The sequence below is a fragment of the Vipera ursinii genome (assembly GCF_947247035.1).
Source record: "Vipera ursinii genome assembly, chromosome: 1".
In the NCBI taxonomy this organism is placed as follows: Eukaryota; Metazoa; Chordata; class Lepidosauria; order Squamata; family Viperidae; genus Vipera; species Vipera ursinii.
In genome coordinates, this window is record NC_139512.1 from 66,596,892 (window position 1) to 66,617,265 (window position 20,374).

The following is a 20,374-nucleotide window of genomic DNA, read 5'->3' on the forward strand; positions in this document are numbered from 1 at the left end:
ACTCCCCCCCCACTTTTTTTAATATTTACAGAAGGCTGATGGGACTTGTAATACCAGCTTCAAGACAACAAAGACACGAGAACAAGTTTTCCAGGTTTTTGTGGAATTCATTAAGGGAAACACAACTATATTGGTAAGCTAAGCATGGAAGTTTGGGATGACAGTTTTAATTCTTGATGAGGGCTTGCTGACGAAGAGGAATTGCCCAAACAGGTGTGGGGTTTTTGTGGATGATTTTTGTGGATGAGCCGGGATGCCATTATTACCATCAAAAGAGATCTTAAGAATTTGTTTAAAAAAGTCTCTTTGGATTTTTCTTTCAAATCAGAGTCCCAAATGTGCTTTTTCATGAGGCAACTGGACTTTCTTTTTTCTTTCTTTCTTTCTTCCTTGGAAGACATTTTGCTTCTCATCCAAGAAGCTTCTTCAGCTCTGACTGGATGGTGGGGAATGGAAGGATTTATATATGAAATTTACAGAAACCGCCCCCCCCCCACACAGATATCAGTATTTACATTTTGATTCTTACCACCCATTGGAGCACAAAATGGGAGTTATAAGAACCCTACACCACCGAGCTGAAGGTCTGTCTACTAGCAAAGATGGAAAATAAAATAAAAAAACCTAAAAAACATCAAGGAAGCCCTCAGAATTTGTGGCTATCCCAAGTAGGCATTCATCAAATGCCAAAAAAGACCCCTAAGGAACTCCTCCATAACAGACAAAGAAGAAAAGAATAAATGAAGCAATGTAGTCATTCCATACGTTGCAGGAATATCGGAAAAGCTCAACCAACACAACATACGTGCACACTTCAAATCCAAGAATACACTAAGGCAGAAGCTTGTCCACCCCAAGGACAAAACACCCAGATTGAAACTGAGCAACATGGCGTATGCAGTACAGTGCAGTGAGCCATGTGCAGATCTGTACATTGGGGAAGCGAAACAACCACTTCATAAATGAATGGCGCAACATAGCAGAACAAACCCATCAGGACAAGATTCAGCAGCCCATCTGCATTTGAAAGACAAAGACCACTCTATCGAAGACAGCAAAGTCCACATTTTGTACAGAGAGGACCGCTGGTTTGAAAGAGGGGGTCAAAGAGGCCATCTATGTCAAAATTGAACGGCCTTCTCTCAACAGAGGGTGAGGGATACGACTTCTTCCATCTTCAGTCTACAACACGGTCCTTTCAGCAGTTCCAAGAAGGCACCACACCCATTTGCACTACTCAGGTGACCCTGATGACACAGATGAACCTCCAGGTGGCATCAATGACTCTCTAAAAGAATGCAAATGTCCAGCTGTCTGCAAGGAGTATAAATCCTTCCATTCCCCACCATCCAGTCAGAGCTGAAGAAGCTTCTTGGATGAGAAGCAAAACATCTTCAAAGAAAAAAAGAAAGAAAGAGAGATTGAGAGAGAGAGAGAGAGAGAGAGAAAGAGAAAGAAAAGAAAGAGGAAAGAGAAAGAAAAGAAAGAGGAAAGAGAAAGAAAAGAAAAAAGAAAGAGAAAGAAAGAAGAAAGAAAGAAAGAAAGAAAGGAAAGAGAAAGAAAGAAAGAAAGAAAGAAAGAAAGAAAGAAAGAAAGAAAGAAAGAAAGAAAGAAAGAAAGAAAGAGCGAGCACTTTTGGGTCAACCATGACCTGGATGACTGAGAATCTCCATAGATTTTTAAATCAGTGTTGTATCAGGGTGGAATGTAGTGGTCTGGTATGTCCCAGATGCCGGCAATAAGAGAGATGCTGCCAAAGATGGAGAGCAGGTTCAGCAGTATATTGATTACACTCAGTATGGCCCCTTGCTAACTGAAGCTGGCAGGTGGGAAAAGAGATGATAGAAATAGAATATAGGGATTGGCAGGGTGGACATTCTGTTATAGTTTTCTGTCAACTCTATGATGGGTAGCAAATACTTCAACTCAGCAGTCAGGAATTAGGTTTCTGCAAGATTGTTGGTAGACTATATCTCAGATGGCTCAACGACAATATAATTTCTGATTCTCTTCCCCCTCCCCCCACACTATTGTGTTAATCTTCCTTTTGCCTATGTGGCAGAAATAGTTTTAAATGATTCACTGCTTCTGTTCTATTTTGGACAGAAAAAATATTTAAAGCGTCTGTATGAAATTCGTGGCATCCTTGAGTCTTCAGTCTTCTTTAAACAACACGAGGTGAGTTGCTCTGATTGCTCTAGTAAGTAGTGGTATATTTAATTAAACATGCATGCACACACACACACACACACACACACACACACACACACACACACATATATATATATATATATATATATATATATATATATATATATATATATATATGTTTCAAATGTTAACTATTTAGATTACCTTGCTAGGCCCCAAACATGGGGCAAATCTTTATTTCCTGTTTTCAGCCTATCTTGAAGGCTATCGAACAGGCAGTAGTCACACCGGACAATTCATATATTTGTGTAAATTACAGTTTCCCTTTAATTCTTTGTTAGTAATTTACACACACACACACACACACACACACACACACACACACACACACACACACACACATATATATATATATATATATATATATATATATATATATATATATATATATATATATATATATATATGTATATATATATATAATCTGCTTCTATTCAATAATTGCAAGAAATTTTAAATACAAATGTGCTAAAATGTAACATGAAGGCCATATAGTTCCTGTGCCTTTTTCCAATACAAGACCTCTCTTTCTGTGAATCAGCCTGAAACCAAATTATGATGCAGTTTAGGAAAAAAAAAGCTGGGAATGGCATGCTGAAACAATGAATAGCCAAGCCTTGTTGCTTGTTAAAAAAGATGTCTGATACATATGCAAGGAATCCAAATTTCTGGGCCAATTCAAGAATCTCTTAATGGCTGGGGCTTCAAAAATTGAAATGTATGCCCGAATAAGCTTCCTTGTATCTAATATCAAAAACAAAACATTGAAAGATCTCTCTTGCCTTCAACCCATTGCTTTCAACATTATTGGTTGTGGAGTCCCCATTATTTAAATTTGGTTTCATAGTTAGTTGTATTGTTTCTCTGGTGGGCTATGATTTCTTTTTCTACAGGGTGGGTGTTTTTTAATTTGTAAGTTGCTAAGAAGTTGGATAAATTGGATAAATCAATCCCACAAAATCCAGTTTTCTCTCGAGACAAGTCTTTGTTGGACAGACCATGTAGAACAGGGGTGTCAAAACTGCCGTCCCATGGGCCGGACGCGTCATCCGGAAGCTGCGCCCACCCTATTGCCGGCAATGGCAAAACTCCTGATACGTTGTGCGATGTCACGTGACGTCACGAGTTTGAAATGTCTGATGTAGAACATTTGTGGGTTTTATTAGTCAAAGGAGATTGTAATGCACACATTTCTTTATAAAGTGGTAGTGTGCTGGTTCTAACTATATGAAGAATGGAATCACCATCAGCCAATATTATGTGTAACAGGTTTCAGGAAATATAATAAATCAGCTTTTGGTCTTCATCTCTGTCTCTCTCTATTTTCTGTAGGTAATTGGAAGTTCACTATTGTTTGTGCACGACGAAAGTGAACATGCCAATGTGTGGCTCATTGATTTTGGAAAGACTACCTTTCTTCCAGATGGCCAAACCTTGGACCACAGGATTCCTTGGCAAGAAGGGAACCGGGAAGATGGATATTTATTTGGACTGGACAATTTAATTGATATCTTAGAAAGTATGTTGGAGAGATGAGAAATACTAACTTGAAGTTGCTAACTTTTCTAGAATTGCTCCCTCCGAAGACTTTTAAAATTCTTCCAGGACTCTGGGGGGGTCCAGAACATGGAATACTCCAGCAAAAAAAGATGTAATTCCTAACAAACCATGAAACCTAAGCAGTTCAGAAGCTAATTTTGAATGCACCAAGCAAACATAAGATTTATGCAAGAAATAGGATGATGGTGAACATTTAGATGATGACCAGAACATTTGCTTACATATGAACCAACTAATTCAGTATTGTTGTTTATTGACCTTGGGCTTAGAGTAAATATATATATATATATATATATATCAGAGCTCCTCTTCAAAGAAGAAATCTTCAAAACTAACAGGCAGGTTTCCCTCCTTTCTCCAGTGTTTACAGTGTAAATATTTCCGTGTTCACAAATGTGCAACACATCTTGGAACTTGGTGCAGAATATATAGATTCATAGTTTTCCTTTTTTTAAAAAAACCACAAATACTTTAGTTTCTATTCTTGTACAGAAAAAAAAATGAAAATATGCACAGAATGCTGCTGAAGCTTCAGAAACCAAATGGCATCTCACAGACAATGCAAGCGTTTATTCTTGATCCTATCCACACAGTGTCTAACTTTCTCTTTCTTTGCTAGGCCAGATTTCCTTTGAATTAGTTTTTTTCCCCTTCCTGACCCTCCAAAAATATTATGCACTTTGTCAATACAGCTGCCCCTTCTAAATATTGCATACCAAATTAACCTGTTTAACTTGCTCACATCTATGTATAGATTGATTTTTAAATTGCCATATATAAAGAACTCTGGGTATAATTGACATCAGATCAATTCATGCAAAGGACATGAATTGGTATATTTTTCCTGTTTCAGATGTAGGCTTGAGTGAGTATCTGTCTCTGTGTGATTGATTTTCTATGGTAGAGATGCTTAACAATTGTAAAAGCTAAAACTTTGGTTCTCATCTAAAGATTTTGGTTCCCATCTAATTGCATTAAATGTCTCTAATTGCTAACATGTTTAAAGATAACCAGAGACTGATTTTAAGGCTCCTAAATTTAAGATTCCTGTAATCCAAGAGATGGTAGAGTCAAAGAAGAGCCGTGTAGTTTGAGATATTTAGCTCCAGGATAAATTCAGTGACTTTGGTGTGTGTGAATACAGAAGTGACACCTAATCAATCATTATGTATTTGAATGCTTGTGGGATCCTACTTTAATGCCTCAGTTTATGAAATGAAACAATTATTACTTTATCTAGTTGACACAGACTTTTTTCACATCCAAGGACTAAACCTTCAGCCTTGTTACCCAGTGATAAAACAGTTTAATCACAAAGTGGCTTCCTCACTTTGCATTTCTGTGTGGGTCTACTAGCAGGCTTGTGTGAGATATAAGGGAAAAACGATCAAGCAGGATGTTTGGGAGTGTGTGCGTTTCAGGTTTTTGATGCCTAGGCTTTGTGTTAAAAATCCACTCAATAGATCAGTTAAATCTGGTACATTTAATTGTTTGGATAAGGAAGTGAATGTAACAAAAGAGAAACTTTGCAATATTAATTCCTGATTCTTGTGATTTGTGGAAGGCTTAAAGTCACACTGATCAGTGATTATGTGACTTAACATTTTTGCCCTATGCTATTATGATTCAAGGCTTTGGGTGTGCTTGCTTGGCATTCTCTTAGGTCCTATAGCAAACCTGAAGGTATCTTCTGTCAATAACAGAGGAATAAAAACTAGTCCTTATGTATCAGTTGGGTGACCATCATACATACCTCTGTGGCTCCATTTCTATGACCATCTCTGCAATTCCATAGCATGTTAGGGTCATCTTAAGGGCTAGAGCTGCCAAAATACTTTTCAGCTTTTCATATATTTTAGGCTAATTTTCATTTGACATAGTATTTAATTACCTTTTTCTCCATAGAACAGTAAGAGGAAAGCTTTCTCATCCTTAGTGAAGTGGGCAAGGTTGAAAATGTGACCCACTTTTCTGGTTTTGGAGTGAAATGGCATCTGCTTCTCCCCTTAAAGTCCGACGACTTTAGGGGGGAAAAATTATACTTTCCTGATGTTTTGGTTGGTGCAGGAGAGCATATTAAGGGGAAACATTAAATTTAAAAAATGGGCTAAAAATTCAGCCTCACACACTTTGAGAGATTCTGGAGACTGCACATTAAATGCTAAGAGCACTTGTGTTTTCTCCACTCTTCCTATGTAGACAGTCTGATGAGCATTAATTAAAAAAAATGACCTGCCATTTGCTTGTCAGTTTCAGCAGATTCACAAATTACCGTAGTTTCAGTCACTCCAGCTCTTTCATCTCCATGTCTCTTTTGGTCTAATTGCAGAATGGATGAGATGATATAAACATTTTGCTCTTTCATGCTGAAACCCTCCCCCACAAAAAAAGTAGAAGGCTCTGATGTACACTAAAAAGCAGATAAATAAAATAAATCCTCACTTATTTATAGATAAGTTCTTGACAAATAAATTGAAGCTGTCCAGACAACACCACCACTATTTTGTTGAAGAATTCAAAATTGGTGTTCACAGTTTTAAACTTTCATAGCAACCCCTGAGTGTAATGTGAAAATCTTCTGAAATAACTAATTTTAAATTAAACTTGTAATTGCCAGATTTTTTAAAAATGGTTACTAAATATATTTTTATATATGTAGTTTATTTTTTAACAAATAGATCTTACAAAGTCAATACAGGATTAGATGGGTGTAGCATTTTGTATGATAATTAGACACGGGATTGGAAATTATGATTTGGAACAAAGTTATATACAAAATGTATTTCAGCCCAAAGGTTCTTTTGAGGGTTTTTTTTAAAAATGAAAACAACTCATTTATATATTGCTGCTGCTTATACATGTTGAGAAAGAGGTCAGAACACCAGAAAGTTTTATAATAAACTTTGTTTGTGACCTTCCATTCCATTTTCAAAGCATTCCAAGCCTGCCCTTTCTCCAAAGCACCTGAACCTGTTCCATCATGAGCCCATGAGGCAGGAGCATGGCAGGCAGCTGCTCTCCAATTGTGGAGTGATTATGTGACTTAACATTTTTGCCCTATGCTATTATGATTCAATAGGGACGCGGTGGCTCAGTGGGTTAGGACGCTGAGCCTGTCGATCAGAAGGTCGGCAGTTTGGCGGGTCGAATCCCGAGTGCTGCGTAGCAGAGTGAGCGCCTGTTACTCGTCCCAGCTTCTGCCAACCTAGCAGTTCGAAAGCACGTAAAAATGCTAGTAGAAAAATAGGGACCACTACGGTGGGAAGGTAACAGCGTTCCGTGCGCCTTTGGCGTCTAGTCATGCCGGCCACATGACCACGGAGACGTCCTCGGACAAGCGCTGGCTCTTCGGCTTTGAAACGGAGATGAGCACCGGCCCCTAGAGTCGGAAACGACTAGCACGCGTGTGCGGGGGAACCTTTACCTTTACCTTTATTATGATTCAAGGCTTTCTTTGGGTGTGCTTGAAATAAATGAATAAAATCTGCCTTTTAGCTGCCTCTGGGGAAAAATGGCAGTCCGGACTTGGGAATTTTGTTGTTTGAAATGCATCCCAGACAGATTGTACGTCAAGGGCATGTCCGGATTCAGCTATGCTTGTAACACTATAATGAGGTTGGAATTCATGGAACTAGATGGCAAGAGTGGCTCGGGAATAATTTTGTTTTCAATTTCTTTAGGGTTTTCCAAATGATGGATTGTTAGAGGGGTATGCAGATGGTATCTTGGTGCACTCCAGGTGTTTTAAGATTATGCATTTTAACATTCTTGGTTAATTCCAGGCAACGAAGTTATAAGAGTTTTGATTGAAAACATCTGTGGTCACTATATTACCAATTCCTAGTAGAGGTTTCAAGGGAAGAGTTTAAAGTAGAATCTTGTCAAATTTCATCTTGAGTGTCATGGTAGATAACACTATAAAGGCAAGCAGAAGAAGTCTCCATAGATCCACCTTTTTCCCCAGAAAATGTTTTAGTTAACCTCTGGTTTTGGTCTTGGAAGTTTAGAAATACTTATGTATTTCTCTATAGTTATATATAGAGAATATCCTCTTCCTAAGATATTATATAAATTTTGCATCTGGTAGTCTCTTACCTGTTGTCTGTTCAAAGGCTTCCTGAGTTTCTGTTGCCTTCTGCTATTTTATTTTAATCCTCATGCTAGGTTGCCTCTCCTTCTTAGATCTGATAGACAATCTGTAATTTCTGACTAGTTATTGCTCAGGTTATAGACATAAAAATACACAAAGGATAGACTTTGTTTTTTCCAATTTCGCCTCTTTGTATCCCGATCTTTCCAAGCTCTCTGTGGTAGGATTGGCTTACCATATTTGATCATAATTATTTTTGTGCCTTTTGCCTGTTTTATTAAAATGTGGTCTTTAGGACTATCTAAGAGAAACAAATAGTTCTTAAAAAGATCCTAATCAAGGAAATTTTATGAAATATGTTTTGGTTTCCCATCCCCTTTTAAAAGAAATGGTTGCCATAAGTTTCAATGAGGAAAATGACACACTGAAAAATACTTCAAATTCAGTGCCACAAACATTTCTCTCTCCTTACACCTTCCAAGAAATATTTCTCTATATTTTTAAAAAGTAACTGAGACATGCTTTTCACACAGGTGTGTGAGAGACTCAATATGTTGTAATGCATTTACTTAAGAGTTGAAAAGAAAAATGCAGTATAGAGAATGGGAAATAATTTTCTACTACAATCCATTGAGAATTTACCTTTTAAATGGAAAAAGGTATATTCAAACTGGATCCTCTCCTGCTGAATTCTGTGAGTCATTAATGATGAGAAATTATGTTCTCGGATAGCCAGGTTGACTTTAACTACAACTCTAGTTTTATTACTACTAGCATAAAAATATTTTTCATTTATAGACAATGTGCCAAACACTACACTGCGAAGAATTTGGGTGTCCTAATTGTATGGGTTTAAGAACTTGGTAGTCAAGATGTGCTATAACAAATAAATATAATTAAAAATATGTTCATTAAACTTTTATATTACATGTCCTCTTATTACTTGATATCTTGTCTCTTTCTTTACTGGGAACAGATGAATGTCAAAAAAGATAAATGCATGCACAGTAGTAATATTTAAAAAACAAAGGATCTATGGGATTCACAATATTTTCCTCAGACCCATAGTAGAGAAGGAAGAATTATATTAATTATTAGTGGATATACTATTGTACAAGATTTGTTTTAAATGAAATAATATATTGCCACTGATATATGTGGTGGGAAGAGGAACTGTAAGAAGGAAGTGATACAGTGATCGTGAAATTCTAAAACTCTTAGATTCTCTTGTTTTGTTTCCTCTTTTTTTCTTGAAAACAACACTCCTTATCCTTAGAAGGAAAAAAATATGCATTGTGACCAGCATATTAGTTGATCTAACCTCCTTTCCCCTATAAGAATGTGGGGGTGCTAAGAAGAGTGTTAGAAACTGCACATGCTCTGCTTTTGGGCGGAGGTTGAGCTTTCCCTTTCTTGGAATGAGGTGGGATGATAAGAACAAATCTGACATATCGGCGTATCTCCCCAACAGTCTGCAGTGGAAAAAATTCTCTCCCACCCTTCTGGCATAGTTAAAAATGATATCCTGAAGCACCAGGCCAATCAATAGGGAGTAACAAAGCTGTCTCTGGAGGACATATGCAAGATACATTGCCTGGCCTAGGCCAATGCTGGAGGTCCCCAAGACTTCAAGGGTCCCACAAGGTCAAGTTTATATGCCATCTTATGTGGAAAAATAATGAAATATTAAAGTCCCCTCAAACAATTGTGAGAAGCAGTAGCAATAGTGAATGTGTCAACTCTAATTTTTAAATATCACCCATACAAACAAAATCTCTTCAGGTGTTCTCCATAATTTTTAAAACTGGGAAGAGGTCACGAGAGGAAAAAAGCTTAGAAAATGGTCAAGGCAAAAGGGATTGACATGTTTTTTCAAGTCCATGTTGGGATGACATTCAAGAAGCGAGTCAGGCATGTGGCTTCCTAATTCGCTGAACTAGAAGGAGGAGGAGGTACAAAACAATTGTCTTGCAAGTTTCTGTTTTTATAGCCAATAAAAGCAGTTTTAATATGCCTGTAGAGTTGACTTCCTGGTTTACTTTTGGGGATGACAGCATCACCCATATTTTCTAAAAATGTCAATGTAAGCTGCTATGGGGACTGATGAACTGAGTTCTCATTAACATATCCTGACTGCAAATAGGCACAGCTAATAAGATGGTTTCAATAATATTTTTTTTCTTTTTGAAGTGATGGGAAATGTTATGTGGAGTGAATAAGGGAGTGGCATTTTCTTTCTTAAAACAATGAAATAATAAACATTTGTGACTCAGCAATCCCATTCTTCAGTTGTAACATAATGCCAAGATACACTCTAAAATACCTGTGTGTCCTAGTGATGCAACTGAAAGGATTTATCTTTTTACAATTACTTTTATTGTATCAGTAAAAAGCAATGAAAGCATATAGTACTGTTCCATGCATTGTAGGGGGATTGGTCCTGCTGTTTCCAAACAGCAATTTGGTTTATCTCAGAGGAATCTCATTTAAATTAAGCTTAATGTCATAAGTAACATAGCTGTTCTATTCTAAACATAACTAGAGGGTATTCCAGATAAGGCTTTTATTGCACAATAATCTTGCCTTAGCATGGAATTTTATGAGGAGTCAATCTCTTTTTCCATTTATAATCCTCTGAGCCTACACATACTGCTACCGTTATAGTAATTATAGCGAAGGCAAATATACATGTCCCAGGATGTTGCAGGATCCAATATGGGTTGATCACTGGGACCAGAGATTTTAGTCTTCTGCACTTTTGGACTTGTGTGGAGCCCCCATCCTCAAGGAACTTCTCTTTCACCATAATGTGTGACACATTCTGACGAGAGAGAAGTTCCCTGAGGATGGGGGCTCCACACAAGTCCAAAAGTGCAGAAGACTAAAATCTCTGGTCCCAGTGATCAACCCATATTGGATTCTGCAACATCCTGGGACACATATATTTGCCTTCGCTATAATTACTATAACGGTAGCAGTATGTGTAGGATCAGAGGATTATAAATGGAAAAAGAGATTGACCAACCTGGTGACCAACCCAGATTGGATCTTGCAATTACAGAGATGCCTCAACAGACCTGAATCTGGAATTGACTCTACATCTGTTGAGAAATTACAATTTTGGGGGAGTATTTTATCCTTTGGCATTCATGAGAAATAGTTCTGAATAATAAAGACTAAAGAGTTCTTATTAGGCTGCCTTTATATCTCTGTTACATGTAGATGTATACCTTAATATGATTTAAAGTTGCATAGAAGCATGACCATAAAGGGTAAGATGGCAAATAGCATTCCCATGCTTAAAGATAATCACAGATCCTCAGTACAAAAACGAAAAGGATGAAGTAATAAGTAATTCTTTTCTAGACTACCGCAGAAAAGGAATGCCGGAACAGGATGATAGATCAAATTATGCCTGGATCAAAGTAAACTATTAAGATAGCACTGCAAGCCATAACAAGTAGTGAGAAAGTAAGAAGTGCAACTAGGATCTTGGGATCCGGTGAGAAGTTGTATAACTATAGATTATAGAGATACAAAGGAAAAGCACTGTGCACTAACAGTAAGGACTTTATTTTTCTAAAACAGTGGTATTAAATATCTTTGGGAAATGTTTCTTAATATTTAATTTTGCCAAATAAAGTTCTAACAGTGGTCTTCTAGAACAGTTTCTGCCCTTGCTGCGCCAAACCAATGAATTACTTAGGTCTTACTTCATGATTCCCATGTTTTGGGAGTTAAAAATCTTTGGGAGTTTGTGGAAAGAAGTCCATTATTGCCAAAAAGGCAGATATTGTGATTAAAATGACATGCAAACATAACATATACTATTAATTGCCCATTACACCAAACTCTTAAGACAAGAATATGCTGGTGTAAGCTTTCACAGCCAGTATCTCTTGGGCAGTGTTGGGTTTCAAGGTTTAGTAACTGTGGCCTAGACAATTTCCTGATGTTTCACTTGGACTTGTGGCTGGCATCTTCAGAGACAAGGTGGTCTGTGTACCCTCTGAAAATCCCAGCCAGAGTTGCCACTGAAATATCAGGAAATCTATTATCTTCTAGACCATGGTCACTAAAACAAGTCCAAGAGAAAAGCTTAGCTAAGCTCAAGAACTGATAACAATAGAACAATACTGAACATCTTCTGAAGACTTTATCTTTCACCTGGAGAACCCTAAGGTAACAGATACAGAAAGGCTGATTCTAAAAAAGAGTAAAGTATGTAGCCTTGAACAAGTTTCTTGAGCATCTATTCAGTTTATACATCAGGTACAAGAACATACTGGACAGAGTCTTCTGAATCCATTGACAGCTCTAAACTGTGTATTAATTCCCTGCAGTGAAAGATACTTAGGTTATAAGTTACCTTGTGTAAAATAGAAATGTATCCATGAAAGGGGTTTTTCTATAAAGATGTATGATTTAAAGAGTTACATTGCTTAATAAATTCATGCTGCTTCTAAATGTCCTTTTCTGTTCCCCAACCCTGTACTTGAACTTGCTAATAATAAGCTTAAATCATAACTCCTTAATTTTCAAGAATGTTGCTGGCATTTGATCTGGAATTTTATTCTTTAATCGCACCAACAGCTATTAGAGGATAAAATTTGAGACAAAGGTTACTTAATAAGGCAAGATTGTCCTGAAAATTAAAATGCTTTTTTGTTGATACTGTTTGAAGCATCTAACTTGGCTATGGTTCACCTTCAAAGAGTTTACATTATTATACGTGTATTCCTACAAAAAAGGATCTGTACTGAAGCATGAGTTGCTACTATTGAACACAGACTGCTTGTACATTAGAGGTGTCTTGTGTGGTCCATTAAAAGCATATAGTCCACTGTGCTATAACTAATGAGGAATATTTCTGAGACCTAAGTTGGGCTTTCTGAAGCAAAACCATTTTCAGTAATGAAAAGGAAGGCATCAGCTCTGTTTGCCCCTTCACACTCCTTTTGTTTGTTTTCTGTGCTTTTTCTGCAGAAAACAGACAATTTCTGTACTTCCCTAATGCTAGCTTTTTTGTTACCATTCATTTTGGGCCTTGGTGCCTTAAGTAAACTAAATATATTTAATTTCCCATACAGTGTTACGATAAATCAGTTGGAAAGTACAATAATTTACAGACCACTGGTCTAAACCAGTAATTATTGGTTTTGCCATTTCTTATATATTCTATTTTATGATACAGATCATTTTTACTAGAGGTGATTGGGTATGACCATTTCCAGCTAAATCCTGAATCATTGTAACAAGGACATTGTTTCTTTCTGTAACCACAAATTTAATAGATTGGAACCAATGTTACATTTTGAACTGCTTCATTGGGCATTCATAGGAAAGGAGGATATTAATCCACCTAATTTAAGAATAGGGATGGAGGATATTTTAATTGCTCTTCCAGCGGTATCCATAGTTGAAGGTATGATTCTTCAGCATCCTGTTATATAGGAGTAACATTCAGATCATCAGACAAGGAGAGGCCAGAATCTCTCTCCCTTGAGGTTTTCTCCGTCTTGAAAACAAGCTTGCTATCCCTGTGTAGGCTTCCGCTCCTCATGACTGTGGCTGGCTCTGCAGCCAAAGGTGAAGGGTGACCTATTTCATAGCAGAGGTCATCATAAGCATAATTCACATTGCCACAAGGGAAATTCTGCAGCTTCACCAGTTCAATCCCGCCAATATCAATGTGAGGGGAATGGTTCTGACTTGGAGACGAAGGTGATGCCCGAGAACTAGGGGAGGGACTATAATTCCCATCAAATCCTGAATCTTCTCGCTCTTGCATTGTGTTGAGTTTAGAGCTGGGACTGGATTGGCAATTATTCTCCATGACCCAGGATCCGTATGTTGGGTTCCAAAGGTTTTTGGTTTTGTTCTTCAACTTATGTGCTGGTTGACTTGTGGAATCCAGATTCTGGGTTAAGACTGGCTGAGCCCGAGCCCCACTGCTGGAACAGTTGAAATGTGATAAGCTTGGTCCTCTTGCTCTCCAGTTACTAAGGTTCTCCACTAATAACTCTTGGGGACATTGTCCATATTTGTTCCCAGAATCATGTTCTTCAAATGCTTGGTGGTTTATCTGAGGGCACTGATTCCCAAGCAAAGGAACTATCCCTGCGTTGCTATTTGGATGTAGCACAGTGCTTCCTTCATCCTCAGGTGTGGGGCTGCATTCAATGGGTAATTCAGTATGGATCACATCGGGGTCCTAAAAGACAAACCAAGATGTTGGGTTTCTTGTACTACTCTTCGTTAAAGTACTTAGCTGACACTCTCTCTCAGAGTTGTACAAGACCAAGCTAAACAAAATCCATAGGTGCACGTTCTTTCTTAACTTAGAAATGATGCTCCGGAAGTCCCAAGATTGCTTTTTTCAAAAGGCAAGTGGGCCTTCTTGTTTTTTTTTCCCCTTGAAGATATTTCATTTCTCATCCAAGAAGCTTCTTCAGTTCCGAATGAATGGTGAACTGAATAAGGTGAATGATGAATTGCTTCTTGGATGAGAAGCGAAACGTCTTCAAGGAAAAAAACAAGAAAGTCCACTTGCCTTTTGAAAAAGCATCTTTGGGACAACCATAATCTGGATGACTAAGAATCTCCCCACGTATGCTCTGGAAGAGAGATGGTGATTAACTGAGGCAGTAAGCATGATGTGTATGTGTGCTCAACTTTCTTCTCTTAACGTTTCCCAGAAGTGAAGAAAGTATCTTATTAATTTCTGATTACAATCAATTATGCCTCTGAACATAAAAATTTCTCTAATTCTTCAGAAAACCTGAATCAGACTAGAACTGGGAGGGACCTTGCAGGTCTTCTAGTCCAACCCCCTCCTCAAGCATGAGAGCTTATACCATTTCAGAAAAGTGACTGTCCAGACTCTCTTTAAAAACCTCCAGTGATGAAGCACCCACAACTTCTGAAGGCAAGCTGTTCTATCGGTTGATTGTTCTCACTTTTAGGAAGTTTCTCCTTAATTCCAGGTTGCTTCTCTCCTTGATTAGTTTCCATCCATTGTTTCCTGTCCTGCCGTCTGGTGCTTTGGAAAATAAGTCGACCCCCTCCTCTTTGTGGCAACCTCTCAAATACTGGAATACTTCTGTCATGTCCCCCCAGCCCTTCTTTTCTCTAGACTAGTCAAACCCAAATCTTTCAACCCTTCTTGATATGTTTTAGTCTCCAGGCCTTTAATCATCTTAGTTGCTCTTTGTACTTTTTCCAAAGTCTTAACATCTTTTTTGTAATGTGGTGACCAAAACTGGATGCAGTATTCCAGGTGTGGCCTTACTAAGGCTTTATAAAGCGCTACTAATATTCATGTGATTTTGATTCTATGCCATTGTTTATACAACTAAGGATTGTATTAGCTTTTTTGGCTCTGCCACACACTGCTGGCTCATATTTAAGAGATCATCCACTAGGACTCCAAGGTCCCTCTCACAGTTAGTGTTTTTGAGTAAGGTTTCACCTAATCTGTACTTGTGCCTTTGGTTTTTTCCTGCCCGGGATTGTGGATGGGTAGGGTGGGAGTGAGGAAGAAGACAAATAGAATTCAGAAGACAGTCACAAACTAGATTGGCCAATAATCAGGGTCGTATGTTCACGAGAGAGTGAGGGTCTTGAAAAATGAAGCAGTGCATAAAGAGTAAAGCAGGAATAAGTCAGCTATTTTGCATAAGAAGACCACTTACTTGTGTGCAGTACTTGATCCTTTCCAGGATTGTAGAGAAATTTGGACGGTATTCAGGACTGTGCTGCCAGCATTGTGTCATGATCCGATAGCTTGGAGAAAAAATTAAAAAAAAAAGAATAATTTCCCTCAAACAAATGAAGAGAGGAAGGTTTCCCCTTTATTAGAAAAGATGAGGTTTCAGCATCAGCAGGGACTTTAAATAAGGGTCCAGTGAAATAATGCTGGTCATGCCTTCAGGAGATCTCCCTCTGAGATGATTCACAAGCACTCGTGCCAGAAGCAAATATTCAGATAGGGACCATGTTCATAATTTTATGACAAAAAGTAGGGCCAGAAGTTTTTCAACCAGCTATAATAGGAGATCAGGCACCATCTTCCTTTTTTTTTACTCTCTCCTTGCTCATTTCCTTAATGCTTTTAAGGAAAATATAAAGCTGATTTATTTGTCTCTCTCTGTCTCTGTCTGTCTGTCTGTCTGTCTGTCTGTCTGTCTGTCTGTCTCTCTGTCTCTCTCTCTCTGTGTGGTCTGCATAGTCTCCAATGTGGGTAGGAAGTAAGCACAACATTTATCTAAATGGCCTGGGTCCGGGTTATTTGAGGGAACACCTGCTGCTGGCATCAAACGCCCTTCGCCCAGTGCGCTCTCACAGGGAGGGTCTGCTCAGGGTTCCGCCGGTGAGAGATTGCCGGTGGGTGACACCCAGGGATAGGGCCTTCTCAGTGGGAGCGCCGGCCCTCTGGAACCAGCTGCCGGTGGAGCTGAGAACTGCCCCCGACCTCCGATCATTCCGCCGGGGCCTGAAGACCTGGCTCTTTGAGCTCTCGGGCCCAGGCTGAGGAGAAATTTTAATTGGGTTTTTTAAGTCTACAGGGTTAATTTAATATTTTTTAATTCGGTTTTTAACTTTTGTATGTGGGTTTTTTAATTCCCTGTAAACCGCCCTGAGTCCTCAGGGAAAGGGCGGTATATAAATCTAACTAACTAAATAAATAAATAAATAATAAAATCTAAATCGGTATGGTTTTGATAATCCTAAACTTTAAAGAATGGCCAGCCATATTAAAAACAATCTTGAACTGTTTTCTGAATGTCCCCCTTTTTATTGAATAAAGCTATCATACTCACACAGGTCCAGGACAATTCTTGGGAGGGTCCATTCTTCCTCCACTGGTAACAAACTCTAATACTTCCTGGTTGGTTTTGCATGGATAAGGCATATAGCCCAAGGAGAAAATCTCCCAAAGCAGCACTCCAAAGGACCTAACGTGAATGAATTCAGAGTATATATCCTTTGGGTTAGCACCCTCAAAGCTCTTTATCCCAGTCTCTTCCATTGATTCCCAACCACCCTCCCATTATTTATGGACAGAGAGCTAGCAAAATACTGTTTCCACCACAACAGTCCCAACCACCTCTGTTCATCTTGAAAAAGTGATTTAGCCTGTTGTTGTTGTTAGTTGCCAAGTCGTGTCTGACCCATCCCGACCCCATGGACAACATTCCTCCAGGCCTTCCTGTCCTCTACCATCTTCTGGAGTCCATTTAGGCTCACGCCTACTGCTTCAGTGACTCCATCCAGCCACCTCATTCTCTGTCGTCCCCTTCTTCTCTTGCCCTCAACCTTTCCCAGCATTAGGCTCTTCTCCAGTGAGTCCTTCGTTCTCATTAAGTGGCCAAAGTATTTGAGTTTTAGCTTCAGGATCTGGCCTTCTAAAGAGCAGTCAGGGTTGATCTCCTTGATTTAGCCTATCTAGTCCTATCTGCAGTTACTTGGGAATAAGTCTCCTGAATGCTTTGAATGGACTTCTCAGCAGTTATGAAGCCAATTCCACAGGCCAAGTTTAAAACAAAGTTATTTACCAGGTGTCTGTCTTGGAAGTGAAGATGCCCTCCAAGAAAGCTTCTGGAGGCATCCACTTGACCGGAAGCATGGCTCGCCCACCTTTGCGATAATAGCTTGCCCTGGCCAAATAAGAAAAAGAAGGGGCTTTGTAAGGGAACAAAAAGATCCACTCTTTCTTCCCTGCATGTTCTCTGCAAGTCTGCATTTCACACATGTAAGTCCGAACATCTATTCCTAAAATTAAACATTCAGTAGCATCAAGAAATAAATCACCCATCATTCTACCTTCCTTCTTATTCCATGGATTGTTCCATAGATAATGTCTCCACTGCTGCATAATCAAGTAAAAGTGCTCTGGATTGCTCTCTCAATTCAATATTTTTAGACATGGATATGTTTTCGTCACACTGAGGTCAACTTTTAATGATCTCTCTTCCCTTCTCCTTACCTGTAGATATCTCGGGCCATTCCAAAGTCACCGATTTTGGCTACTCGCCCAGGACCAGAACAAGTCAAAAGGCAATTCCTTGCAGCTATATCCCTTAAAAAAAGTCACAAGTGTACAAGGTGGAAGTTAGTGATTTTAAAAGACTTCAGAATTAGATAATTGCTCACTTTTTACAAGAATGACTGGCTCTATTGTTCTCCTAACGTCTTATTACATTCAAACAGTCAAATACTGTTTCCCCTGAAAAGCCTGTTTCATAGGGTGCAAAATCCACCATAGAAATATAGTTTGCAATGTGACTAGTCTCAGCAATACATCCATTCTTCCTGATGCCAAAAAGTTAAGCAGGATTGGACTTAGTACAAGGCAAATCATTTTCATGTTGTTGCTGAGAAAACTACATGCTGTTGAGTTTGGTAATTAAATGTCTTCCAGAAACAACCAAGCTCAGAGAGTAGCAAGGATCCTTCATTTCAATCCTGAGCTACAAATATTCTCCTTTATTGGTACATGGTGTTCAGCTGGATCCAAGAGAAGTACTTTTAATGTGACATCTGAAGGAAATTACTAGATGCCAGAAATACTGTATGCAAAATGTTTCTGAAGATTTTCAGTCGGCTGTGGAACTCAGTTTTGAAGACTCACTTTTAGCTTTCAAGAGATATATATACCCCTCATTAAACAAATTTTGCAGTTGCTCAGATATACTTTAGTCACTGCTTTAAGAACATTTTTAAAAACTGCTGAATAATTCAGAATCTTTATTCACCCCCCATGGGTGATCTACTCACCTAATCCCAATAATTATAATCTCAAAACTGTCAGTATTAATAGCAAATACTGTGAGCATTTTTGTTTTTTAAAAAAGCTTGACAAATGCTCATTTTCTAAAGCTATATTGCAAAGGAAATTGGAAGGAAGGAAAACAGGATTAATATGAAATTGCTTCATTTCATTACAAGTCTGACCCCCTGCTTATGACAGATGCCTCAGGTAATGGAGAGAAAAGCTTGGACCTTCTTTGCCATCCTGTGATAAATCAGTCAAAACATGGCCAATACAGATTTTATAATTTAAAGCAGAGATGGGTAACATGTATTCCTCCAGATACCATGAAATTCCAACACATGTCAGCCCCATCCAACATACAGAACACTGAAGAAGGACACCAAGTATAGTCTAACAATATTTCTAAACATGCCTTGCTAGTTGTAAGTTTTGGGAGGGAAAAATTTTCTATAAGGCCCCACATTGCAAAAATCTGTCATCTCCAAATACAGGAGTGTAGTCAATTCAGTATTACTACCTTTATCATATTTATAGACAACCTCTTTATAGCTGCATTACTGGGATGTGGCTCACACTTTGTACATTGCGGATAGCTAGTAATTTCCTTCAGATGTCACATTAAAACACTTCCCTTCCATATCACTGCTAAATTTTCTCAGCAGTAATATGAAAGCGGTTTGCCTTGTACTAAATCCAATTCTGCTTAGCTTTGTGGAAGGGAGAGATGCCAACTTGGTCAACACTGCCATCTAGTGGAAATCTGGAAGATTGAAGGTAGCATCTAGCAGATATATAGCAGATAAGATAGCATATATATATATATATATACAGGTGAAATTTTACAGGTGAAATTCAAAAAATTAGAATATCGTGCAAAAGTTCATTTATTTCAGTAATGCAACTTAAAAGGGGAAACTAATATGTGAGATAGACTCATTACATGCAAAGCAAGATAGTTCAAGCCGTGATTTGTCACAATTGTGATGATTATGGCGTACAGCTCATGAAAACCCCAAATCCACAATCTCAGAAAATTAGAATATTGTGAAAAGGTGCAATATTCTAGGCTCAAAGTGTCCCACTCTAATCAGTTAATTAAGCCATAACACCTGCAAAGGGTTCCTGAGCCTTTAAATGGTCTCTCAGTCTGGTTCAGTAGGAATCACAATCATGGGGAAGACTGCTGACCTGACAGTTGTGCAGAAAACCATCATTGACACCCTCCATAAGGAGGGAAAGCCTCAAAAGGTAATTGCAAAAGAAGTTGGATGTTCCCCAAGTGCTGTATCAAAGCACATTAATAGAAAGTTATGTGGAAGGGAAAAGTGTGGAAGAAAAAGGTGCACAAGCAGCAGGGATGACCGCAGCCTGGAGAGGATTGTCAGGAAAAGGCCATTCAAAAGTGTTGGGGACTTTCACAAGGAGTGGACTGAGGCTGGAGTCAGTGCATCAAGAGCCACCACACACAGACGGATCCTGGACATGGGCTTCAAATGTCATATTCCTCTTGTCAAGCCGCTCCTGAACAACAAACAACGTCAGAAGCGTCTTACCTGGGCTAAAGAAAAACAGACCTGGTCTGTTGCTCAGTGGTCCAAAGTCCTCTTTTCTGATGAGAGCAACTTTTGCATCTCATTTGGAAACCGAGGACCCAGAGTCTGGAGGAAGAATGGAGAGGCACACACTGCAAGATGCTTGAAGTCCAGTGTGAAGTTTCCACAGTCTGAGTTGATTTG

General features: G+C 38.6%; 2 protein-coding genes across 2 annotated transcripts in view; one reads left to right on the forward strand and one right to left on the reverse strand.

Annotated features, from left to right (window-relative positions):
- The window catches only part of ITPKA (inositol-trisphosphate 3-kinase A), a 62,796-nt gene extending 54,013 nt beyond the window's left edge, over positions 1-8,783 (forward strand). The window contains exons 5-7 of the mRNA XM_083365943.1: positions 32-133; positions 2,107-2,178; positions 3,544-8,783. Coding sequence (XP_083222069.1) covers positions 32-133; positions 2,107-2,178; positions 3,544-3,747 — 378 coding nt within the window. The 3' untranslated portion in view covers positions 3,748-8,783. The remainder of the gene's footprint in view (positions 1-31; positions 134-2,106; positions 2,179-3,543) is intronic.
- A 4,524-nt stretch (positions 8,784-13,307) lies between these two features.
- The window catches only part of LTK (leukocyte receptor tyrosine kinase), a gene marked incomplete at both ends in the record, with an annotated part of 140,107 nt that continues 133,040 nt past the window's right edge, over positions 13,308-20,374 (reverse strand). The window contains 5 exons of the mRNA XM_083365850.1: positions 13,308-14,075; positions 15,556-15,646; positions 16,684-16,818; positions 17,419-17,520; positions 17,850-17,942. Of these exons, the coding sequence (XP_083221976.1) occupies positions 13,308-14,075; positions 15,556-15,646; positions 16,684-16,818; positions 17,419-17,520; positions 17,850-17,942 (1,189 nt within the window). The remainder of the gene's footprint in view (positions 14,076-15,555; positions 15,647-16,683; positions 16,819-17,418; positions 17,521-17,849; positions 17,943-20,374) is intronic.